The sequence below is a fragment of the Marmota marmota genome, unplaced genomic scaffold (genome assembly GCF_001458135.2).
Source record: "Marmota marmota marmota unplaced genomic scaffold, marMar, whole genome shotgun sequence".
NCBI lineage: Eukaryota > Metazoa > Chordata > Mammalia > Rodentia > Sciuridae > Marmota > Marmota marmota.
In genome coordinates, this window is record NW_025999982.1 from 26,083,639 (window position 1) to 26,109,053 (window position 25,415).

Consider the following 25,415-nt stretch of genomic DNA (forward strand, 5'->3'; position numbering starts at 1 on the left):
GAGAGAGAGAGAGAGAGAGAGAGAGAGAGAGAGAGAGAGAGAGAATATCTAAAATTAATAACGTATTTCAGAATCCTTTACAGGAATGTGGACAAAGGCAATGTGTAAATTATGTTTTCCTGTTATGAGTACATATTCAGACATGGCTGTTTCTGTCTTATGAAAAAACTGAGCTTATTATTAAAGAGAAGCAAGAGGCATTGCCTAACTCTACCCAGTACTAAACAAAAATCACAGAAGCTCTTGATCATGCAAGAATTTTCCCTCCTGGGACAATCAGATAGTGCAATAAGGGTAAATGTACTGCTGACATTCTATTCTTAACAATAACCCAAGCCAAATAAGGTGGAAGGCATTCAATCAGAGACCATTTTTTATAGTCTCTCCCCTTCCTAAAAGGAGTAAGTGATGAAGTGAAGTGAGATCATTCACATGTCAAGAAGCTTTTAACTGTCTTCGCTGCAAACTTGATTAATAGTCATCACAGTACACCTAATAGCACTGCAGATAACATACTTTTTTTGAAGCGTGTAAAAGCCTTCCTTGGGTATTAAGAAGATATCCTAGGTGTGAGAACAGCTGTTTGGCTTCTGTTGCAGTTTAGAATAACAAACGTTAGCCCCAGGGGCACAAGAAAGGAGAAGCATGGAAGTCAAATCTTGAAAGCAGCAGAAGCCTTTGAGATTTTTTTTCCCCCTTAGATTCCAGGCTTATGAAAATCTCTGTGAACCACTGGATGGGTCTTGATCTTGCAGGACAGTGCTTCTCAAACTTAAGCATGCAGAGAAAATGCCTGGAGCACTAGTGGAATTGCACATTTCTGGGCCTGAGGATTTGCATTTCTACAAATCTCAAAGCTCTGGTGATGCTTCAGTTGCTGCAGGACTTCTCTCTGAGCCACTTTGAACAGGGATGATCTAGGGCATTCTTGCAACCACTGATTCCTGGCACTACCTCACTTTCTCACTATTTTCTCTCACACCAACAAGACAAAGAAAGAAGAGCTCTGGTAAACATGAAAAGTGCAATAGCAATGATTAACTCCTGATCAAAATGAAACAAGACCATTAGGTCACCGAATAACAGAAAGTATCCCAGACTGAATACCTGTGTATCCCTGAATGGAGGGTCCATTTTATCCCACCATTTCCATAGATCCCAATGATAACAGGTGAACTTACCAATTAAATCTTTGTTGTCTCATACTATTAAGAGAAGCAAAGAGGAGTTGAAGTAGAGTACACAAGGCATCCAATTCAAATGCTCATGCTTTCTGCAGATTTCAGTCAAGAAATTTCTTTGATCTCCACTTGACTTTATTTAGGCTTCTGTTATTCCAACTCACAGCAAAGTTTTCAGTCAAAGTTTTAATCCAATGATTAAATTATACACTCGTTTAGTGTCACATTTTTAAAGGAATGTCCAAAATAACTTAACACAATACATTTGTGAAGCTTCTTAGCAACATGATCTAACTTTATGTGTAGTTTTCTTAATTAAAAAAAAAAAAAGAGCCAGGCATTGTGGTGCCTGTAATCCCAGTGGCTTAGAAGGCTGAGGCAGGAGGATCACAAGTTTAAAGCCACCCTTAGCAATTTAGTGAGGTCCTAAGCAATTTAGCAAGACCCTGTCTCAAAATAAAAACATAAAAAGGGCTGAGGATATGGCTCAATGATTAAACACTCTGGGTTCAATCCCTGGCATCAAAAAAAAAAAAAAAAGAAAAGAATTATTTTAACAAATTTGCTGTTGTGAATAAGGAAGCCACCCTCATTTAATAGATGGGTAAATTGTGGCTCAAAAAAAAAATAGGTTACTTGTTCAAGATCACATGCCAAGAGCATACAGAGATAGCAGGCCTGCTGTGAGCCTTAATGTGTGGGGTGAAGGCAAGCCATAGTTAAAGCTGCCAGTGGGCCACTGAGGCCCTTCCCTGGATAGAGGATATGGCAGAGACTGAGAGGCTTTATGGTGCCAGAAAGAGCCAAAGTGGCACTGGTTCACAGGAGGAGGGATCTAAGGGAGGCCCTGATTATATGACAAGAATAGACCGCATGTCCCACCAGCTCTCCTAGGCTGAAACCATTGATAGCTGCAGATGACCTATGACTAGGCATGAGAAGAAATTTCTCCTAAAGGGAAATCAGTGAAAATCCAAAAAATAGTAGAGGACCAGCAGTAGAGTTTTAGTTCAAAATGCTAAGGAAGAGATTATGAGTTGGACAACTGGATGAGTTGAGATCAAGGTGCCTCTAGAACATTCAAGTGCAAGTGCATTTTGAGAAAATGATTCAGCAGTCATGTGCATGTAGATAAAAATTTAAGGTGTGGGACTTACCACTGGTGCCCACTGGTTTTTCTTAACATTCCACAAGAATTCCCCCTGCCTGGCCCATCCTTATTTTAATGGCGATAGCAACCGAGTTTGTACAATGTGACTCCTCCCTTCCAGGTGACAGTTAACTGCATAAGAAATAACAAAGCCATCCAAATTGAATGAAGAAATTTGGAGTTAAAACTAAGAGTATCTCAGTTCAGATAGATTTCTTGTTGAACATAAAGGATGCACATTTGGGCTGCTGTTTCATTTTCCACCATGCCAAGAAATAAAGCAAGCCAGTCTACAGCAAGGAAGAAAGCATGATACTAGCATAAACAGAAACACAGAGATAAGAACGAGGAGGAACTATGTTTTGGATTACTTCCAGTTCTTCAGTCACTAGTCAGAGCCATTCCTAAAACTTGTATCTAAGGTGCCAGGGTCCAGAAAACATCCTTTTATCTCTACCAAAAAAAAAAAAAAAAAAAAGAAGAAGAAGAAGAAGAAAAGACTCCTTCTGTTTATCAAGTTCATTTTGAGTTCTATTACTTCTAACCCAGAGTCTTAAAAAAATGAACCATAGTATTCACATTATATGATGGTATGAGGACACATTTTAGAACAGGAGGACCAAGCATGGAAGGATCCTGAAAAATGGTAAACAATAAATTCCAGGCAGAAAAGCATTCACAGGAGATTGTAAGCAATCTGAGAAAGAAGAAAACCTAGAGCCTGTAGCATCTTCATTTCAAGAGAAAACCATTCCTACAAAGAGGCAGAAGTGAATGGTGTCAAATCCTGCCTGTCGACTGGTGGTGAAACATAAAGAATGAGACATGGCCCCTGGATTTAACAGGAGGCAGTTTCCTGTTAACTTTGATGAGAGCAATTGGAGTGTATTAGTGGAGGAAGAAACTAGAATGTTTAAGGCAGAGGTGAGAAGCTGTGAGGAGTAAATAGTAAGAAGTCTGATAAGGATACATAACACAACAATGAATCTGATTTTTAAAAGGAGAGAAGTGAGAAAGGCACATTGGATTAATATTTTTTTCTCTTGGGGTGTGTGTGTGTGTGTGTGTGTGTGTGTGTGTTATGTATCTGTGTCTGTGTGTGCTACACACATTAGATATGTCATTATGTTTAACTTCTGATGGAAAAGAAACATGCTAGACATACAGTAGAAAAGAGGTACCTGAAAAGGCCACAGGGCTGAGCTCTTGAGAGTACTGAGGACTAGGAAGAAAAGAAGAAAAGCGATGAAACTGAAGTAAGATGCCCTTTTGCTGACGGAGAATTAAGGAAGCAGGACTGCTTGACACAGCCCTGTTAGTGTTAGCTTTCTTTTCTTCTTCTTAGCCATGCTTTTTTTCCTTTTCCAAGTCCTAGAGGCATGGGATCTCATGACTCCCATCATCTTGGGGGAATGTAGTTAGAGCTGAAGAACTCTGTGGTTCAGCCAAGGCCTTGGTATTATTTGATTCATGTCACCTGCCTCTATGCTGTTTTGTTCTTCTCCTCAACACACAGATTCTGTGTTATATCCACAAACACTTACAAATATGAGTTGGAAGCTCATCATGGGAGGCAAACATGTTGTCTAGTTTTGCACCCACTTACCTCCTCAATAATTTACACAAGAATGGCTCCTAAAAATAATTATTTAATAACTAGAATAGAAATGCTACTTGTTATCTAACTTGAAAAACAATTCAGTACCGATAGTTCTTTTTCATTTCAGACATTGTCATAATTTCTAGTGACATTTTATAAGAAGTGGGTTGATGTATGTTTTTGGTGATCAGAGGAAGAACCTAGCACTTCATATAATTTTTTCAACTTGGAAATGTTTCAGTGGTTTTAATAATCTGATTCACTTAAATGACCTACAAACAAGTAGCATAATATATATTCTTCCAGCATTCTTTTCACAGGTTAAAATTTAAAATTAACCACTTCATATTTACACTACCATTTTGGTAGGGTAAAAATAAAAAAAATAAAAAGACCTTTTTTAGATTTCTTCAGACCTGTTATTCCAAATCCAATGGAAAGCCATCCAGAATTTAGGAACCCTGGACTCATTTCAGGCAGCACATAAAGCAGCTGATGTTTCCACAGTTTCACATTCCTAATGTCTCCTGAACACACCCATCAATGTCAGTCATATTATAACCTTCTTATGGTCTGTCTCCTCTCCTTTCTAATATTAAGCCTGTATTTAATATCTGTTAACCTAAATATACTCACATACAAGTCATATGATTGAAAATGTCTGTATGCTGTTAGTCTCCCTAACACATCTTCTCAATTTTCATTCATTTACGATCCGGTTATTTTCATGTTTAATAGTATACTTTGTGATGAACATTGAGCCACCATGTGATAACTGTTCAATGGTGCATTGCTGCCCTCTAGCTTACAATTCAAAGGTTCTCTAAAGTCTGAAAATTTATTCAGAAAATCTTTTGTACATGCATGATAAATTGATGGCCATTACTTTTATGTGAATCTTAAGTTAGCAGTGCTATGAAAATTATATTTATAGAATTATTAATTTCTTCCCTTTCTAGGTGAAATTAATATGGTCAACTGAACAATATAAATTTAGAAAAAAATCCTGTTTCAGCTCTTCTCGTGTTACCTGTAATTACAGGTTTACATGACATTTCCTAATAAGGATCTGAATTCCAAGAATAAAGGTCACAGGTCTTACTTATGTTTGCATTTATAATTCTTATTTTTTGCAGGTGTTCTAGAATTCAGAAAATGTCAGTCAGTCAATGCATATGGTATGAGCATAATTCAGTGCTATGCTTCTACAATATAATACACACACATTCATATACCTGGTCACAGTGAGAGAGAGAGATGAATACTCGTGACAATCAATGATTTATGGTTTTTATTGACCCTCAAATTTCTGCTTTTAAATGAACTTCTTTAAATTTTCTGCTTCTAGAAACCCTTGACGAAACACAATTTGTTAAGCTTGATGAGAATCATAAAAACAGAAAAGAGGAAAATAAAGGGAATCAGGGGGACAGAGAGGGGCAGGAGGGCAGGGAAATGGAAGGTATTGGGGAAAGAAATTGACCAAATTATGTTATGCACATGTATGAATATGTCACAATGAACCTTACTCTTATTTATTATGATAATGTACCAGTAACATTTATCAAATCAAAAAGGAAAAAAAGCAGAAGACAGGGTAGAATAGTATAATTTTAATTATGTAGAACCTTTCAACAATTTTCTTATACTTATGGAATTCCTCCCCCTTTGGACTCTTGTCCCAAAAGTAGAAATTAGAGCCTCACCTTTCCAGTTTCTCTTACACCAGGTGTAAAGCCTCTGCTAATTAGATGTAGTCATTAAACCATGTGGACTCCACTCTGGTCAATAACACTCCAAGGTCACAGTGTTGGCCTCCTGGCAAGGTGTGTTGGGACTGTCCTAGTAGTGCTGTTGTGCATCAGCAATGGCTGAAGATCTCTCAGGAGAAGTCAAGCATAGTTTTAAAAACGGAATTTCTAGCCTTACCAGTTTCTGTGAAATATGTATTTTTAATAAATTTCTTTCTGCTTAAAGTAGCTAAAATTTGCAAAAGCTAACTGAAAAATACTACATTAAAGGATATGCAAAGAAAAAGAACTCTTTCAAAAGGAGAAGGGAGAAAGGCAAAGAATGCCCCTAATCAAATTACTAGGAACAATTTAATGCTTATATTAGGTTTAGATTAAACAAAGGTTTATTAAGCTCCTTGAATATAGCATACATCTTGTGAGGAGAGCTTTCTCATTTACTGCATTATTTGATGTTCTATATAATTTTCTGAGAAAGGTATGTGTGTTTTATTAAAAGAGATTTAAGACTCGGAGAAGCAAAGTGTTGAAAGAATTGGAATCAAATACAGGTTGACACTCTTTCAGTATTACGGTCTCTGTGCTGTTCAAAATGCCATCACTACAGAGCCCCAGCAGTCTATTACATACTTAAAATCATGATCAGTCCACCCTGATTTCTGAGGTTTTCTTTTTTTCCATTTTTTTTTACTTCACTAAAGTGGGATTCTTTGTAATATATTCATATAGGCACACAGTATAATTTGGTCAATTTCCTTCCCCGATACTTTCCATTTCCCTCCATCCTTTCCCATCCCCTGTTGCCCTTCCTTTTCCCTCTTTCTGTTTTCCATGACCCAGACCAAGTTTATCAAATTGTGTTTCCTCAAGAGTTTGTAGAAACAGAGAACCTTTAGGATCAATAAAAACTACAAACCATTGTCATGCTGTGTTCATCTCTGTCTCTCAGGGTCTCTGGTATATGAACGTGTGTGTGTGTGTGTGTGTTATACTCTAGAAGCATAGCACTGAATTATGCTTACACCATTTGCATTGATTGATTGGTTTTTCCCGATTTCTAAAACACCTGCAAAAAATAAGAGGTATCAACACAAATATAAGTAAGACTTGTGACCGTTATTCTTTGAACTCACTTCCTTATGAGGAAATGTCATGTAAACTTGTAATTATAGGTAACAAGAGAAGAGCGCTAACAGAAAGTTATTATACACATAGGTAAAATCTGGAGATAAAAGTTCTAATACCTATAATAGGAAACACAAGATTAAAGGTATTGTCCAATAATACCTATATCATAAACATTTTGGTAAATCAGCTTTGTTAACAGCTGAATGGAGATATGTCAATAGACTGCTCTGTGTTGCTGATAAGTGCAGGCTTTACCACATGCTTTTGATTTTTATTCATATTAAAGTTTTTAGATCTCTCATTGCCTTCAAAATCATCATTTCAGCTTTTATTGTTATTCAGACACTATAAAATGAAATTTTATATTATAAAATGTCCTTGAAAACAGCAACTTCTTACTATGGCACTAATGTTTTAGTTTCTAGTCTTAAAACATTATCGTTTTTAATTTACATTTCTTATGTATACTCATTTAATAAACAACTTTAAATTCAGTAATCACATTTTCCCCTAAGCTTTGATTAGAACAATTATGGTAAATGAAAATAAGAAAGTAATTTCTGTAAAGAGATTCGAAAAGCATCCTTTTCAAGCCATAAAGCAGCGTTCCAAATAGTTTGTTCAGTATTAGGCCTACAAAAATATACATTCTGTTCTGTGTAAGAAACACAGATCTAAAACTTTTTCTTGTCTGCTTATTGTCTTTGTCTTGGTCTCCCCTAGGATTGTAGCCAAGGATTAGCATACAAAAGGTGCTCAATAAATGCTATTGAATGAATGTTCCTTAGACCTCAATGACAGGCAGCTTATGAACAGATAAGAGACATAGAAAACCAGAAAAACAGTTAACTGAACTTTTACATCTACCTAACCCACTTTTTCTTTGACCCTAATCTCTCTTATGACAATCCTTACTTTTGGCTTGCTTTAGAGAACAAGAACTTATATCAACACACACCTACCTGAAATCTATGAAGACAACCACACCCACTTTTGCTATAAGCTGATTTGTAATATATAACTGAACATTTTCTACTCACTACCAAACACTCAATAGAGATGTAGTATTCCCAATTATGTGATTTCCTCACACTGGCATCCTGAGTAATTGTGTTTTCAGAGTTATACTAATAATGTATAAGGAAAGGGAAATAAAGGCTACAAATGCTGTAATTAACAGAGTTTTTTTATAGCATCTTTTATTCATGGAGGCAAAAACAAGCCAAAGCACTAGACAGTTTTCTTGAAGGCCTATAAACTATGAAGCAGTCTATATAGCTCTATTATGGTGAGAGATAATAAAATATTTTTGCATGAGTGGATCCCTCTGATTAACTCAAATTCTCCTCCCCAGGAGTAGAAAGATTGTAGAAACAATCTTTCATGGTTCTTATATCTTTATTCTTTCATCTCCAAATCCCTCAAATATGCTATGCATACATATGTACACATTCATTCACACAAGCAAGAAAAAGGGCGTTTATTTTCAAGGAACAAAAAACCAACAAAGAAAAAGATAAATAAATCAATAAATCCACAATTCCAGTCAAAAGAAGAAGAGGAAGAGAAAGAAGGAGGAGGAGGAGAAGAAGATAAAGAAGAAGAAAGGAAGAGGAAGGAAGAAAGAAGAAAGGAAAAGAAGAAGAGGAAGAAGGGAGAAGAAACAAAAGAGAAAGAGGAAGAAGAAGAGGAGGAGGAGGAGGAGGAGGAGGAGGAGGAAAAGAAGGAACTGGAAATGAAATTGACAAAATTATGCTATTTATATATGAATATATCTACAGTGATTTTCATCTTATGTATATCTATAAAGCACCATTTAAAAAATGATAAATAGCAACCAATGAACAGCAGGGCATGCCTATAATCCCAGAAGCTTGGGAGATTGAGGCAGGAGGATCATAGCAAAGAAAGGAAGGGAAAGAGAAAGTACTGGGGACTGAAATGGAGCAAATTATATTCCATGCATGTATGATTATGTCAAAATGAACCCAAGTTCCACTTATATATAACTATAATGCACTAATAAAAACATTTAAAATTTTTAAAATAAGGTATTTTGAACAAGATAGCTCTCTCTTATCCCATTAAGCATCTTAAGGATATAAGACAGAATACACATCTACTATTTTCAACTCCCGATTTTAACTAAAGTTCAACTGTAAACAATGTTATAAAGTATCTTCTGAAAAGATATGTCATGTCCTCNGAGGAGGAGGAGGAGGAGGAAGAAGAAAGGGAAGGGAAACGGGAAGGGAAGGAGGAGGAATCACTGCATCTTAAAGGAGATAGAAGTTTTTTCCTCTTTCAGGTAAAAATCAGGTAAGTCAAACTCAGCTCCAGCAAGCAGAGCTTCCACCTCATTACTCCACCTTCTGGAGGGAATCACTCAGTCACACCAGCTGCAGGCAAATCAACGAAAAGGGTAAAGACAAAGAAGGAAAGGCAAGGTACACCACATCTGTCCTTCAAGGACATTTCCTGGAGCTTCCAAACAATACTTACACCTACGTTTCTGGCTTAAACCTGATAATATGACCACATTCAGCCTCAATAAAAGTTCAAAAATATCATTTTATTTTCATAATGTCTTCCCAACTGAACATACTGAAGTTTTACTGAGAACAGAAGGAAAATGAAAATTGACTGACAACGAGAAAGCTGCCATGAGGTACCTCCTTAAACCTCCCAAGAAGAATTGTGTGCAATTTCATGCTCAGAGATTTCAGGACTGATGCCTTTTCTTCTGCACACAAACTACATTACCTTTCTCACTACTTCTTCCACCCATGAACTTTATTCTTGTATTTCCAAATATTCTTGTGCCTCAAAGGAGAAGAGAGGTGAGCAATTAGTGAAGGGCAGGCCCAACTTTCACTATTTAAGCTACTAAGAATTTTAATAGGAGGAACTGAGCCAAATTCTAGTGCTCTGTTTGTGTGTTTCCCATCTAAATTGAGACCACAGTCAGCTTTAATTGAACATAAAAATCTCCTGTTTAATCCAAAGCAGTGCAAGAGTGTTTTCATTTGGTAATAAATAAATTTTGGACTTTTTCCCAAAAGATGCTAAACTTTAGTGCTAGTTGCAAAACCATCACATTCAAACAAAGGCCTGGAACATTTAATATTCTCTGGAGAAATATCAGTCACTATGGAAAACAGAATTGGTAATTTAAATATAAACTTAAGCTGCAAACATAGCCCTGGTTAGCTAGGCAGTTGTTCTCACACTCCATAGAGCACAGGAAGTTTCAGAGAATTATAGAGTTTCCAAAAATGAAGCAGGGCTAGAGATGTAGCTCAGCAGCTGAGCATGTCCAGCATGTATGAGGCCCTGGGTTCAATCTGAGCACTAAAGAAAAAAAAAGAAGAAGAAGCAAAGCAAGCAGATCGTAAACACACACACACACACACACACACACACACACACACAATCTTTTATGGATTGGGCTTCTTTATGAGACATTGTTTAAAGAAAGGCTTTGGTCATTTTTAAAATCTGACCTCATGATTGCCAGCCCTAATTCTGTTTCTTCTGGATTTGATTCCTGGGATCATCATAACCTTCAGATCTCTAAACCTTTCAAGACCTAGTGGATCAAGTTGAAAAGAAAAGAGACATGTAAAAACTTCTACTGACTTGTCATCATGACATATTTTGCCATGTTTATTTAATGTACTTAGAAAACATATAATGATGCTTGCAACTATATCCTTAATATGTCTTGATTAGTAAGATTATATTAACATATTTTTCTCCCAGGCCGTCACAACCCAAGTGTAGACTTGAAATTATTCCCTTATTTTTTTCAGTCATTTAAATTGTTTCCTTTTGTTTACATCTTTTTTTTTCAATGTGTAAATGTATTTATTGTCCCCAAACTGAATATGCCTTTGTAGGTCAGCATAACACAGAGGAAATGATGACTAACTGACAAGAGCTGGTTCAATTTGCATCTTGGAGTTTCACTGCAACTTTATTGCTTCTATGTTATCAGAATCCTCTCAGCAGTATCAACTATCAAATATTTCATGGGGACAAAAAAGAGTGAATGAATTTGTAGTCTTGTTAATTACAAAAGCTCAATCTTTTCTTCTAGATAGATCAACTACTTAAGTCATGATATCATCTCTAAAGCAATAGTTCTATTCTAAATAAAATACTCTAAGAATTTATTTCTCTCAGCATCTGTTTCTTCATTTTCCAACTCGTATTTCTTCATGGCAACAAAATAGCGAATGAAAGTTTCCCCTAGAGCTTCTCTCAGACATTGATCTTCCTCCAGTGCCACAAGGGCATCTTCCAGTTTCAAAGGGATCTCTGAAGGTTTTAACTGAGAAAGGTCTGTGCCCTCATCTGGACCAACCAAAGCGCCATCACTGTTCTGCAGTCCGTCCAAGCCTGCAGCTATAGTCGCAGCCAGCACCAGGTAAGGGTTTGCTGTTGCTGAGCCTAGTTTATTTTCTATCCGGGTGCCTTTCTCGCCATGGCACTTGATATTAAAGGCACAGCTGTTATCGTTGTAGCCCCACGTTGTAGGCACACTCTCCTTCAGGTCTTTACTTTCCTTGGAATAACGCTTTCGGCAGCTAACAGCAGGCGCCATCAGGCAGCTGAGAGCAGCAGAATGCTTCAGAAGACCTGTCAACCATTTTTTCCCAGTGACCGTGAGCTGTTCAGTTCCAGAACTGTTGCAGAACATGTTTCTCTTCCCATCCATGTCCCAGACACTATGAGACAAGATTCCCGAATTGCAGAATCCAGTCTCAATGAAAAAGCTGGCTATGTAATTATACTTCCTTGCCACTTCTTTGACACCTGTTCTGAGGGTAAATGCATTATCAGCTGAACTAATGCCAAATTCTGGCAGAAAACAGATTTCCATGTGACCAGGTCTAGTAGAAGAGGAAAAGCTCTCGACATTGGCCCCAGTATGATATAAGCCATCCACGAGTTCCTGCATGAAGGGCTGGTCATGATTATTTAGTAATGTTGAAGCAGGGAAAGATATGGTCTTTGAATTGATAACTTCGGGCACACCAAAAATGCAAAAATCATAGATGAAGGCAGAGAGCAGGGAAAAACCGGAGTCCTGCAGCTGCTGCAGCTGCCTCTTTGCGATATACCTTGGAGAGGTCAGCAAAGGTTCCCCAGTCACAGTGAAGGTGTCACATATCACTCGCGCAGTTCTTTCTGCCCATGGCAAAACTCGAAAGGTTGATAACTCCGGCATCAGGACTATGTCACTATTAAAACAGGTGGCTCTTATGTGATTCACTTCATTGTCCTTCAGATTAGGCATCAATTCAAGATAACCTCGAGGCATGAAAACACCATGGGTCACTTTTTCCTAAAAAAGGAAGAGGATAAATTAACTCGGTTTTGAAACTTGAACACAAAAACTCTGAGAAAGAGCCATGCTAATGACAAATATACACATATATTTACCATATTTATATATAGTATACACACACATATGTTTAACATCTGCTTACACTAACTCAGTATCATCAGATACATTTTAAATATTTCAGAATACATCCCCCAAAGGCACTTTTATAAGTAATTCTTAATATTTTAAGACTTGAAAGTTTTATATGCTTGCTCATTGGTTATAAATGCTATAAACATTTATAAATAAATGGTGTTATGATAAAGAAAATCTCTTTATAGGAAAAGACAAAGATAAAAGACTATGGAAATATTTTAAATTATCATAATCAAAAGTACTCTGTAAAGAACTTTTTATTTTATAGTATAGTTGCTAAAACCTCAGAAAAGGCTTTATTTTGATTTACTTATTCTATATATTAAATTATATATGATTTAATTTAGATAAAATTTAATATAATTATATAATATATAATATATTATAATTTAATTTATATATAATTAATTAATGTTTTTATTGTATATACTTAGGGTATACAGTGTGATAACTCCACATATGTGTAAATGTGTCCTAATCAAACTAGGGTAATTAATGTTTCTATCTCCTTAGCATTACTTTATGTTTGGAGCCTTCAAGCATGTCTCTTCTAATTATTCACAAAACATAAAAGGTTACTATGAACTATAATCACCTTACTATGCTGTACAACTATAGAACTTTTGATTCCTGTCTGTTTTGTTACCCATTATTCAACCTCTATCCGCACTCCCTCCACTTTTCCCAGTCTGTAGTAAACATTATTCTAGAGAGCGCAGACATAGAACAACATTTTTTCAGTATCCACATACAGAGAGAACATGTGGTATTTGTCTTTTTTGTTTGTTTGTTTGACTTACTTCACTTAATATAATGTCCTCCAGATGCATCCATTTTGCAGCAAATGACAGGATAGAATTCGATTTATGGCTGAATAGTACTCCATTGGTATCTATATTACTTTTATTTATCCATTCATCAATTTTGTGGAATCTAGGTTAATTCCATATCTTAGCTATTATGAATTATGCAGCAATAAATAGGTCAACCACATAATCCAGCTATCTCACTTCAGCATATATATCCAAAGAAAATATTCTCACATCGAAGAGATACCTGCATTGCCATGTTTATGGCTTATTCTATTATAATCCCCTGAGTTAACAATTCTCAAAATTCTACAGTAAAGATCCTTAACCTTTGTCATAGAACTGAACACAGTCAGACCTACAGCACACAGGACAGTTGTCTAATACAGAGGAGCCAAGTCATCTGACAGTTTCACTCCTCTCTTTATTCATTTTTACAACCCACTTAAGAATTAACTACCTCACTGTCTCACAGAATCCCAGAAACCCTATCAGTTACTATGGACCTATATCTCCAAAGTTATAGTTGCCAAAATGTTGTAGCCTTCTAATCAGTATGAACTGGGTGTCAGCAGATCTGGCCTCTGGCCATAGCTTTTTTATTAATTACTGAAGTGAAACTAGGTAACTTAGTGGACTATGTGCTTCAGCTTCCCTGTCTATAAAACATAAGTGTTCAACTGGATGATTGCTAAGGTACTTCTAGCCATATATCTCTGGGATTCAGTGGTTTTCACCATTTAACTTTTGCTCTGTGCCAGTCAACATGGAAGTGATGAGGTTATAAAGTTGAACAGACATATAAAACAATTTCTGGAAATTGTGTAGAAATTCCAACAATTCTTCATATGCTAATAATTACATCAATGGGTAGAGAATAGTTCCTGGCTATAAAATATGATTTTCATGAAGTAATGAGCATCACAAGGTTATTAAAACATGTAATATTCTGCAAAGGAGACCATTTCCTTATGTTATTCCCAAATCTCAAAAAGCATGGCTACCAAGGAGGGCTGGTGCTAGCAGCAGTAATCTACTGGTCCACTTTTATCCCAGTACCAAGCACATGGCAAATTCTCCAAAAAATATGGCACCATTTTATCCTAGGTTCCCCTTTTGGCCTTTTAAAAACTATTTAACAGTTTTTTTTTCTTTATTTTTAAGAGATGATTTGTTTTTCTCAAAAAAAATCAATATTTTTATTTAATAAAAAAATACTGAGTTCAAATGAAGAATAAAAGGATATTTTAAAGCTGAGCTGGAGGCAGTAGGTGCATGGGGAAAAAAGAACTGAGCTGGAACTGCAGACTCACATACTGTGACCCTGAGCCACTGCCTCCTTCACTCTCCACTGTCTCTGCACATACTTTCAAATGCCAACTGACTTGGCTGATCCAAATGTGCTTTTACCAGCAATAAAGTTGAGTGAACTAAGCATCTTTCGTGCCTATTTAACTTTGCAAATTACTCAAGAACATATGCACATTAATATTTTGTGCACATGTGTGCAACCCCCCCCACACACACACACATATGCACATAAACATTATGGAATCTTAGAACGCTCCCATATGGACTCCTCAATTTAAATTTGCACTGCAAAAAATAATGTTATTTCCCTGCTTGTCTACTTTTTAGTTTGAACATCTTATATTAGTTCTGTGTGTATCTAAAATGAGGGATAATGAATTTTATTCATGAAACTTCTAAGACTTGTTGCAATTTAAATTTGTGTTTGTACTCACTTCACTGTGAACAGTGGAGAAAAGTTGATTACCACTTCATTCCAACAGTCCTTTACAAACATGTGGAACAGTAAAAAGTCACATATTCTTCAGGCTATTTAATCTGTATTTTCCTGAACACTCTTCTAGCACTCTCATTTTTTTATTCTTTTTTGAATATGCTGAATTTAAACTCTTTCCCATCTTTTTTGGGAAATATGTAAATACACATGAATGTATCTTGTTCATGATAATAAATTATCTTAGGGGCTGGGGATGTGGCTCAAGTGGTAGCGTGCTCGCCTGGCATGCGTGCGGCCCGGGTTCGATCCTCAGCACCACATACAAAACAAAGATGTTGTGTCCACCGAAAAATAAATAAATAAATATTTAAAAAAAAGAAAAAATAAAAAATAAATTATCTTAAGTTTTGTTTAGAGATATAAAAAAGATATTCTATAAAGCATGAGGACAACTTCACAGTTCAATATAGATCACTCTGAACTCAATAAAAATTCTTGTAGAATAATTCAAAACCCTGTGGCAATCAAAATTTGGACCCCAATGAAGGTCTCCCATTGAAATAAACCAAGAATTAGTTCTAGGGCAGTATGTTCTATTTTGATTAGATCAAAGATAGAACGAACCCACATAATTTAATTTAAAAAAAAAACTATTTGATAGAACAAAGATAGTATGAACTGGTTGTAAGGTTAAAATGTGCTTATGCTTGTAAAACAGTTATCCCAGTACCAAGCACATGGCAAATTCTCCAAAAAATATAGACACCATTTTATCCTCGGTTCTCCTTTTGGCCTTTTAAAAACTATTTAACAGTTTTGGTTTTTTTCCTTAATTCTTACAAGATGATTTGTTTTTCTCAAAAAAATCAATATTTTTATTTAATAAAAAAATACTGAGCTCAAATGAAGAATAAAAGGACATTTTAAAGCTGAGCTGGAGGCAGTAGGTGCAGTGGGGAAAAAAGAATTGAGCTGGAAGTGCAGACTTACATACTAACATCCTCACTCTGTTGCTGCCTGTCTGCATAATTTTTAGAAAGATTTTCTTAACTTTTCTGGGCCTCATTTTCTTCGTCTATAAATAAAAAATGGGTTATATTATCTTTCTACACTTTCCTAGTCTAATAATTTTCAAATTGATATTTTTTTGTCCACAAATAGGAAAGATGTTTTAAAATTCCTTTTCTAAAGAGCTAAATTACTTTTTACTAAGCCCTGGGCAGACTCAAATTATTGACACCACACTTGATCTAATGAGTTTCCCATGCATAATTGTGTGGAAAATATTGTTTAGACCAGCTTGCATAAATGAATCTGTTTCTAATGTCTATTCCTTAATAAATTTTGCAAAACAAATTATTTATCTTAAATTACAAATATTCATGATATAAATATTCATTATGATTTATATCTTTGAAAGTTCCAAAATGAATGTCAGATGTTTTCTAAAAAATGTGTGTATACTCTGATTGTTAAGTGAGAATAAAATAATAAAAACTAGATAATGAAATAAGAAAGTGAATTATTAGGAAATGAAGAATAAATCTATCAATTGAGAGGCTGTATTATGAGTTATACCAAAATTCCCATGACACACAGACTTTTTCCTAGCTGAACTCCATTAAAAAAGTGGTTGCGATATGTGGGCATAGAACAAAAAATTGGAAATATTTTCCATAGTAGTTTGAAAAACAAGAGGTCAATTTATTTTTATGTCCAGCACATCAGTCTTCAGCAAATGTAAGCAGCACGTTGAGTTATATTTTGTAAGTGTGTTCCATTGAAAAACTACAGTAATATTCTAAATATGTAGCTTGCCACTAATGGAATAAATGATTAGAATTTGACCTCCCCCCAAAAAAAGCTGAGTAGCAAACAGTTTTATACTGAGGTCTGGCAAGTGGCTGAAGTGCCAGTTTCAGTCTCTTATTGACTGAAAGAGATACATATGCATCATCTTCTGGACCTGCCTATGGCAAATTTCACATTTTGTTATCAAAATTAACTAGCAGGTGTCCTTAACTGAATAAAGAAGAAAAAATATTTTGCAGTCAAATAAGTACAAAGAATTTCTTGAGAAACAAATGTTTTGTTTGTTTGTTTGCAATATATGGATAGAACACAGGGGTTCTCTACCACTCAGTTACCTCCCCAACCCTTTTTATTTTTTGAGACAGGGTCTTGCTAACTTGCTGAAGCTGGCTTTAAACTTGTAATCCTCCTGCCTCAGCTTTCAGAGTTGGTGGTATTGTAGGCTTGCTCTGATGGGTTCTTAAGAAACAACTTTGAGCCTGTTGGAATCTTTCAAACTGGATTTTTAAGATATACCAATTTTCTTAACATAAACAAAATAAGAAAAATTATAATTTAATATTAAAATAATAAAAATATGACATACTTAAAAATACTTAAACTTGGAGGATACTTACCTCTATACTTTCTTAAATACTATTGAATGATACCCCTTCCTAAGAAACATAGTGAAATATTACAACAAATCAATCATTAAAATAGACATATGAGCCAGGCACAGTGGAACCTCTCTGTGATCAGCAACAGGAAGATAGCAAACTTGAAGCCTGTCTGAGCATCTTAGTTAGACTCTGTCTCAAAAAAAAATAAAAATAAAAATGGCTGAGACTGTGGCTCAGCAGTAGAGTACCCCTGGGTTCACTCCCCAGTACAGAAAAAAACAATTTTTTAAAAAAATCTGGGGATGAAGTTCAGTGTGAAAGCATCCCTAGGTTCAATCCCCAGAATAGAAAAATAAATAAACCAACAAGCATGTGGTATAAACTAACCATTAAAAAAACTTAGAAAGTTTTGAAATATATCCCCAAATGCAATGTTTCTTGATATCACTATTTTCAAGAACTTAATATACATTAAGTCATCCAATAACAATGGGGCATTTTCTTATCAGAGTTAGAGCTAAAAGGGATATTCTTTTTATCTAGCAAATTCTTTCTATTTAATCATTTTTTCCCTTTCATATTTGCTCTTGGGTCTTCTGTTGCAATTTTCTCATGTCAAATAAAATATAATCTTTATAATTGCAGTAAGAAGAGAAAAGATAATTCTGTGGAGGGAAATTATTCCAGGCAGAAGGACTAAAATTACCAGTCTTAATTAGTTTTGTGCTTCTATTGGATAAAAGGAATTGTTGTTCGAAAGCTGAGAGTATATGTTCAGCTCCTTGGGGGACAATAACGTGTTTGGATAGAGACAAGGAAAAGCAAAATAAATTATTGGTTTTCAGCTTCAATTGCTGTGTGGGTTACAAGAAAATAAGGACAAGTAATAAGGACCATTTGCTTGTTAATGGTCATGAAATTACATTCAATCCTAATTTTGTGTAAAACTCACTTGGAAAAAGTGTGCAGGGATACTCTTAGATCTGGACACACCATGCAGGTCTGTTGCTTCAAATCTCACAAACTGGAGGTGATTTTTGGCCATCTCTTGTTTAATGTGTTTGATTCTAGAAGAAAGCTGAGGTGTAGTCAAAATTTGAGTGTTGTCCCTGTTGCGATCTGTAAAAATAAAGAAGGCTCTAAGTCACTCCATCATGATAAACTGAGAAGCTAACTAGAGACAAGAGAACAAGGAACTAGTCATTATGAGGGTTAGCAAAATGTAACCATCATGTGAGTCGTGTCTTAACCTTTCCTACCCTGCTTTTTGCCATATTCCCAAGAACCTTGTGTCTAAACAGCATTTAAAAAATGATTTACCAGTTAGGACTAGGTTAAATGAACATAAAGTCTGCATAAGGATATAGCATTATCATATGTAGGTACTTACTGAAAATTTCTTTGCTTATGGAAATTAGAACATATTTGCATAACTGGATAGTATTGGCACCATAAAAGTCTGTATATCATTGAATAATTTGGGGTCTTCCAGAATTACCTGATATTACTTAAATTAAAAGTTCTTGTATGATCTAAGATAAAATTATTGTTTGTTTAAATTTATTTCCTGTGGCTTTGTTTGTTTGGTCGGTTTTTTGTTTTGTCTGTATTGGTGTTTTTTTTTTTCCACCTGAATCCATATCTCTGTCAAATCTAAAATTTGTTTAAATAAGCAACAAAAGCTTTTTAAGAATGAGAGTATAGATGAAAAATCTAAATTGCATACTTAGTTTTAAAATTAGAAACATAATAAAATATTCTTTTCAAAGCTATTAAGATAGTCTGCAAATTCTAAAACTTCAGAGCTACAGAAGGCTGGAGATAAATCCTCTAACCTGACTGATTCATCATCTTGAGTCCCAGAGGGGCACAATGAGATCCCCAAGTCACATTTTCAGTTCATTGCCAAGATGAAAACTAGAATCTGGGCTTCTTGACTCCTCACGGGGGGCTCATTACCACAAAATGAATGAATATGTCTACAGCACATAATACACATTATAAATGTTAGTTACTGACAGAACTTGTGGGAGGCACCACAGAGTATATTGGTTCAGCCCATCTGCCTCCTTTCAAATCCTGCATTTGCCTGGCAACTTTCTTATCCTCTCTGTGCCTCTGCTTTCTCATAGATAAAATATTACCTACTTCATAAGCTTGTTATGAGGATTAAACAAGTTACTTAACAGTTACTGGCAGACCGTAAGCACCATGTAAGTGCTACTTAAACACATAAAGTGAGCACAATTACTCCAGCCCTAGTAAATGACACTGTGATCATGCCTGCATTTGAACACCCGTCAATCTGTCACATGGCTGACATTGAACAGCAATAATTTTACAGTGATACCTGAGTATCCTTTTCAAGGTATAATTAGGCTTTAAAAATAAGCATAAAATTGACAGTTTAAAAACAGATTAAGTAGATTTTAAATACATGAAGCATGAGGAAAACAAATTACTGGTTCCACCTATGCAAATATATCAGAGATAATGTCCTGTCACTGATATGTTTGGCTACTCTGAGACTCCTGAGGCTTTATAACTACCTTCCATTTAACACAAACAATTAAGTTGTAGCAATTACAATGTTTCATGCTAAATTAACAATTGCTGTGTTCCCAGCTTATTCTGAAATTTTGGGTGAATAGCCCAACTTGAATAATACTTCTTAAATAAAATTTATAAGCATTTTAAAATGCAGAAATTTCCAAATTCTCAGTGTTCTAAACATAATAAACAATTATATATAAGCTATAAAGAAGGCATCTTTAAAGGAAAAAAGTAATTTTACAGGTTCTCCAGTAATAGGATGATAGGTAATCTTATTAGTTATTTGCCTTACATATATCTTCTAAATTTTCTACAACAACTAAAAATATTTTAAAATAAGAAAAATATACAGACACTAGGATGGATTTGTTTTTAAATCACCACATAGTTTTCATACTGGATTTCATACTGGATATGTATATCTAGGAAGCATCCAGAAAAAGTCCTACCCTCATAAAATGTTAAATTACCTAACATTGGCACAATAGGCAATAAACATGCCAGCACGTGTAAGTGAGAAGATTTTGTAATCTGGAAGAGCTAAAAAAAAATGAACAGTTATTAATTCTGTGAGCCTTGATCAAAATGTAGGTAGCAACTTCCAATTCACTTTAATGCTCCAACTTGCCCTGAGGCTGGTCAGTGAGTATATGTATTAGTTTGCTAGAGCTGCACAGCAAATATTTCTGATCATATGACAGAAGTTTGATTTTTCATAATTCTGGAGGGTAGAAGTTGAAGATCAAAGTTATTAGTGGAGCTGCATCTTCTGAGGCCTTTCTCTTCGGCTTATGGATGATCATCGTCTTCCAATATCTTCACATGACATTCCCTCTGTACAAGTCTGTTTCCTTTTCTCCACTTATGAAGACACCAGCCAATACTGGAATAGAGCCCATCTGACTTATTTCCTTTAACCTTAGTTACCTATTTAAAGACACTGTCTCCAAATTCTGTCACATTCTTAGGTACTGAGCCACAGCTTTAACACAAGAATTTTTAAAAGACACAATTCAGCTGATGGTAGTATTTTATCCCTTTCCATTTTCTTCAGAGAACTCACTGCCTCCTACCATCAGTCATTCCTCCTTTGCACTTGAGCCCCATGAGAGCGGGGGCCCAATTTTACTTGCTGGTGCATCCTCAGTACCTGCAGCAGTGCTGGTATATGGTAGGCACTCAATGACCACTCCTCTAACAAGTAAGTAGTTGGATGAGTGAATGAATGAATGAATGAATGTTTACTTGATTTGACCTTGTCAAATTAATAAATAAAAATTGTATCACATGCCCGTCAATAGATGAGTGGATTAAGAAAATGAGTTTTACTCAGTCATAGAGAATGAAATTATGGAATTTGCTGGCAAAGGAATAGAAATGGAGAACATCATGCAAAGTGAAATAAGCCAGACTCAGAAAGTTAAGGGACAAATGTTTTCTGTGGAAGCTAGAGTATAATAAGGGAAAGCAGGAGGAGAGGATCAGACGTCATAAAGATTTAGAAATCATCACCAACGTAGAAAAAGGAGATTGAGAGGGAGGGAGGAGAGATGAGAAATGCAGAATAAATGCAACAAAATCACATTATGTGCATATACAAATATACCACAAGGAATTTCATCTTTATGAATAAGTAGAAAGAACCAATCAAAAATAAATAAATGAGCAAAAGAAAGAGTAGAGAAAAGAAGATGAGGGCAGGGAGGAGTAGAGGGGAAAGTGGGGGATGGGGACTGAAATTAAATTTCACACATGTATGAATTTGTCAAAACAAACCCAGTTATTATGTATAACTATAATTCTCTAGTAAAAATTGTTTAAAAATTAAAAAAATTGACATCACATATTTTAGTATGTATCCTTAGTACTAAATTTTTCATTTACCAATTCAACTCTTTCACTAAATATGAAAGCCCTATCCAATCTAATTTCATTTTCAAGGCATCAACTAATCTTGCTGCATCATTGTCTGAATTTCTTTTCTTCAAATAAATCATACTTGTTACTTACAATTAAGTGTTTTGGTCAGCCTTTCCCAGCTGCACATGATGAATAGCAGGCAGATAATTGCCAGTTCAGGGGCTCATTTGTTTTTCTTACAGTGTGATTCCTGGGAGGTGCTCTCCTATCCTATCCCCTCAAAGGACTAATAAATTAAATCAATGTGTTTTTGTACAGGAAGTTTTATTGCTGTGACTGTTTAGGGAAAAAAATAAGAAAATTACAAAAAAAAAACCCACAAAACTCTAGAAGGCACTGGAGAAATGTTGTCTGTGTTCAGTGACAATGAGGCCATATTTCAGTTACAGAGAACAAGCCGTGGTCACTTATAAAAGGCAGATTGAGTAGGCAGTTGGGCTTTCAGAAATACCAATTCAAAAAAGGGTAAAAGTGCATTTGAGAACACACTCTGTAATCCATTCGGCTTATTGAACGCCTGGGATGCCACAGTTCTTTCCAAGGGCCCATCACCCTTTACACACACTGCTACAGGGAGACCACCCTGTTAGTTCAAAGGTGACCCCACCCTCTCGCCACATCACATCAGCTTAGACAGTGTCAGAAAGTCCAGTTGGCATTATGACCAGGCCCAAACCATGAAAAAAAAAAAAAATGAGAGGAATAAGGGCTTATCTTTGAAAAAGTACACAATTTTTGGAAAAACCCAAACTAGTTATCACAAAGAAGAATACACCTCGTCAAAATTTCTTATACTCATGTTGGAGCTTGGTATTTATATTTATTTTCAAATGTTATATTAGCGGTTTGTTTGGGAATTGTAAACTGGTATTTAGAAACTGTAGAGAACTTAATTCAGCCTGATTCAAAGCAGGAGCTTCCAAACTAATTGAGTAAGTGATGTACCCATCCCCCTATTTGTGTTCGATGAAGCAAAGAGAGATGATGGCACAAATTTTTTCCCCACACTTTTTAGTTACAACTAATATATGGTAAATCCCAACATTCTTTTGTAACTGAAACTAGAATATATAAAACAAAAATCACACACTGCATATGGATGAGTCAATACATCCAGCAGATGTTTTCTGATGAATCTTCCAGGTGTTTAGAAACCTTTTTGAATTAGTTAACAACAGCTGATTATTTAAAATATTCATGTAAAATTTTTTCTTGTAAGATTTTTGAAACTGAATCTGGTAACACTTGCTGCATATTTCTTCATAGTAGTAATTGGCTGGAGTTCTGAGGTAGCCTGGTTGAGGTATACATCTGCTAGCTCATAAGGTAGGAAACATTTTCTGTAAAGGATCACATAGTAAATATTTGCAACTTTGCAGGCCACATGGTATCTTTTACAGCTACTTGACTCTACCATTTTGCATGAGAGCAACCATACACCCACACAAATGTGTGTGTGTGTGTGTGTTTTGCTTTTTTAAACAAAAACTGATCAACCAGTTCAATTTTGCCCTTGGACCACAGTTATTTTGAACTCTGCTGTAATTTCTCATGACCAGCTCCACTCATTTCCCTACGTCAGCCCATCCCTCTCATTTTTATTACCTCTGTGATACCTGTGGACATTTGTATTGACAGCTCCTGATATTTGGAGGCTGTCAATGCTCATGTTCTTCACATCATGGCGAAAGCACAGAGAATATCAGAGATGAGAGGTCATATGGTAAGCCGAACACCTGTTCAAGATTTTACCATGCCCTAATCCCTGGAATCTATAAATGGCATGGCAAAAGAGATATTTCAGGTAAAATTGGGGTTATAGACCTTAAAATTAGGAGTTTATCTTACATTATCCAGGTGAGCCCTTAAAAGCATAGAACTTTCTCCAGCTGGAAGCAGAAAATAAGAGAAAAAGAGGAATTCAAAGAGATTCCAAATACAAGAAGCATTTGGGCAGTGCTGCCTTTCTGATGCAGAACAAAGGAAGGGTTTTTAGAGTAAAGTGCCACCTCCAATTGACAGCTGGCAAGGAAACAGGAATCTCAGTCCTACAACAAGAAGGAACTGGATTCTCCCCACATATTGAATGAACTTGGAAGTATATTATTTCCAAGTCTTAGATGACAATAGCTTGATTTCAGTCTCACAAAATCTAAAGGAGAGAAACCAACTAAGTCAACCCAGACTTCTTTATTTTGTGTTTTTCATAATGCTAACTTTGTGATCATTTGTTATGGTAGCCATAGAAGACTAATACATGTGGAATCTGTTAGTGTTCATTTTCCACTCTCCAGTTCCTGGTCAGGCACTGTATGTAGGAAAGAATGTAATCTTTCCAAAGAAGAGGTTTGCCCTTGATTCCAAGTGATCATTTCTAAGTCCTTGGAATGATCTGTCTGACAAGAATATCTTTGTGCACCTAGGAGCTCTGGGCAATGCCAGAAAGTCTAACAATGTCATTTATGGAGGAGATGTTGAATCACACAGTTATCATCTTGACCCACAAAAGGACTGGAGATTGAGCCCAGTTATATGGCCAGTTAATCACTGACTCCAAATAAAGATCCTGGATACCAAATTCAACTGAGTTTCCCAAGTTGGCAAAATTCTACTGCATTTATCCATTGGGAGAGAACAAGTGTACACTCTGTGCTTAGTACTTTCCTGGTCTTTGTCCCATGGCTGATTTTAATCTGCATCCTTTTGTTTTAGTAAACTGTGATCTTAGTATGATGGCTTCTCCAAGTCCTACCAAGTTTTCAAAACTAAGCTTAGCCTTGTGGAATTCCAAAACCTGTAATTGGTTTCAGAAGTGAGAGTAACAGCATGGCCACTATTCCTCTCACTTCACAACCCACTATATTTCCACTTTTCCAAACCCTGATTGTTCAAGTATTTCTTTAGATGCCTTCACAGAATAAGTACCTCTTTTTAACTAGTTTCTACCACTTGTATCCAATACACTGGTGTACCAAAATAGCTGTTTATCAGTAATTCAGAAACATAAAAATAACAGAATTTCATTTTTAGAAAAGACTTGAAGGATTTTTCAGTTATAAGCCCTACAATTTCCAGATAAGGAACAAACAGGCTTAAGAAAACTGCAAATTACTATACAAGTGATAGAGGTACAAATTTTCTTGTGTTGTGATTCTAAGGCTAGCATCCCTCAACTAACATCACATTACCTCCAATTCAAATACAGACCTAGAATTAGTAGTTAGAACCATATGCTCATTTGTTCCAGAATCTTTATCAGTAAATCCTTACCAGAGTTTGAGTTAGATTCACCACCAGGAGCATTAGAAGACATCTTGAAGGATGACTGTTTTATCGTTGTTGTTTGATCCTGAGAGTCCTTGTCGTTGTGGGACAGATGAGACTCAGCATAGCCAAGTCTCACAACTGGTTTGTTTGAAACCCCCATTTTGTGGCATGTCATTTGGTTTCTGATCCTCTCTGTAGTAATAAGGGAAAATATTAAACATGTCACCATTGTTCCAATTGTCTTTTGATACAATGTGAAGAGGGGATAGAGGGTACGCCTCAGTGGTACAGCAGTTACGTATATGCGTAAGACCCTGGGTTTGATCCCCAGCACCACAAAGAAAGAAAAGAAATATATATATATATATATATAAATATATATATATATATATAAATATATATATATA

At 35.7% G+C, this 25,415-nt stretch overlaps 1 protein-coding gene across 1 annotated transcript; it reads right to left on the minus strand.

Moving 5' to 3' along the window:
* Positions 1 to 10,267: 10,267 nt before the first annotated feature.
* Positions 10,268 to 25,168, minus strand: Lgsn (lengsin, lens protein with glutamine synthetase domain). Its single transcript, XM_015487392.2, has 3 exons — positions 25,012 to 25,168; positions 18,221 to 18,387; positions 10,268 to 12,160 (listed from the first exon to the last, which is right to left on the minus strand). Exons 1-3 carry the CDS (start codon positions 25,166 to 25,168, stop codon positions 10,961 to 10,963), a joined length of 1,524 nt encoding a protein of 507 aa, XP_015342878.1. The 3' UTR covers positions 10,268 to 10,960.
* Positions 25,169 to 25,415: the final 247 nt, after the last annotated feature.

Bases quoted from the DNA above. Each gene is read 5' to 3' on its own strand.
- Lgsn (XM_015487392.2), bottom strand. From the start codon at position 25,168: ATGGGGGTTTCAAACAAACCAGTTGTGAGACTTGGCTATGCTGAGTCT. The intron at 18,388-25,011 runs GTAAGGATTTAC...TTATTTTTACAG, and splicing joins TGAATCTAACTCAAACTCTG to ATCGCAACAGGGACAACACT. The intron at 12,161-18,220 runs GTGAGTTTTACA...TTCCTTTTTTAG, and splicing joins TCCCTGCACACTTTTTCCAA to GAAAAAGTGACCCATGGTGT.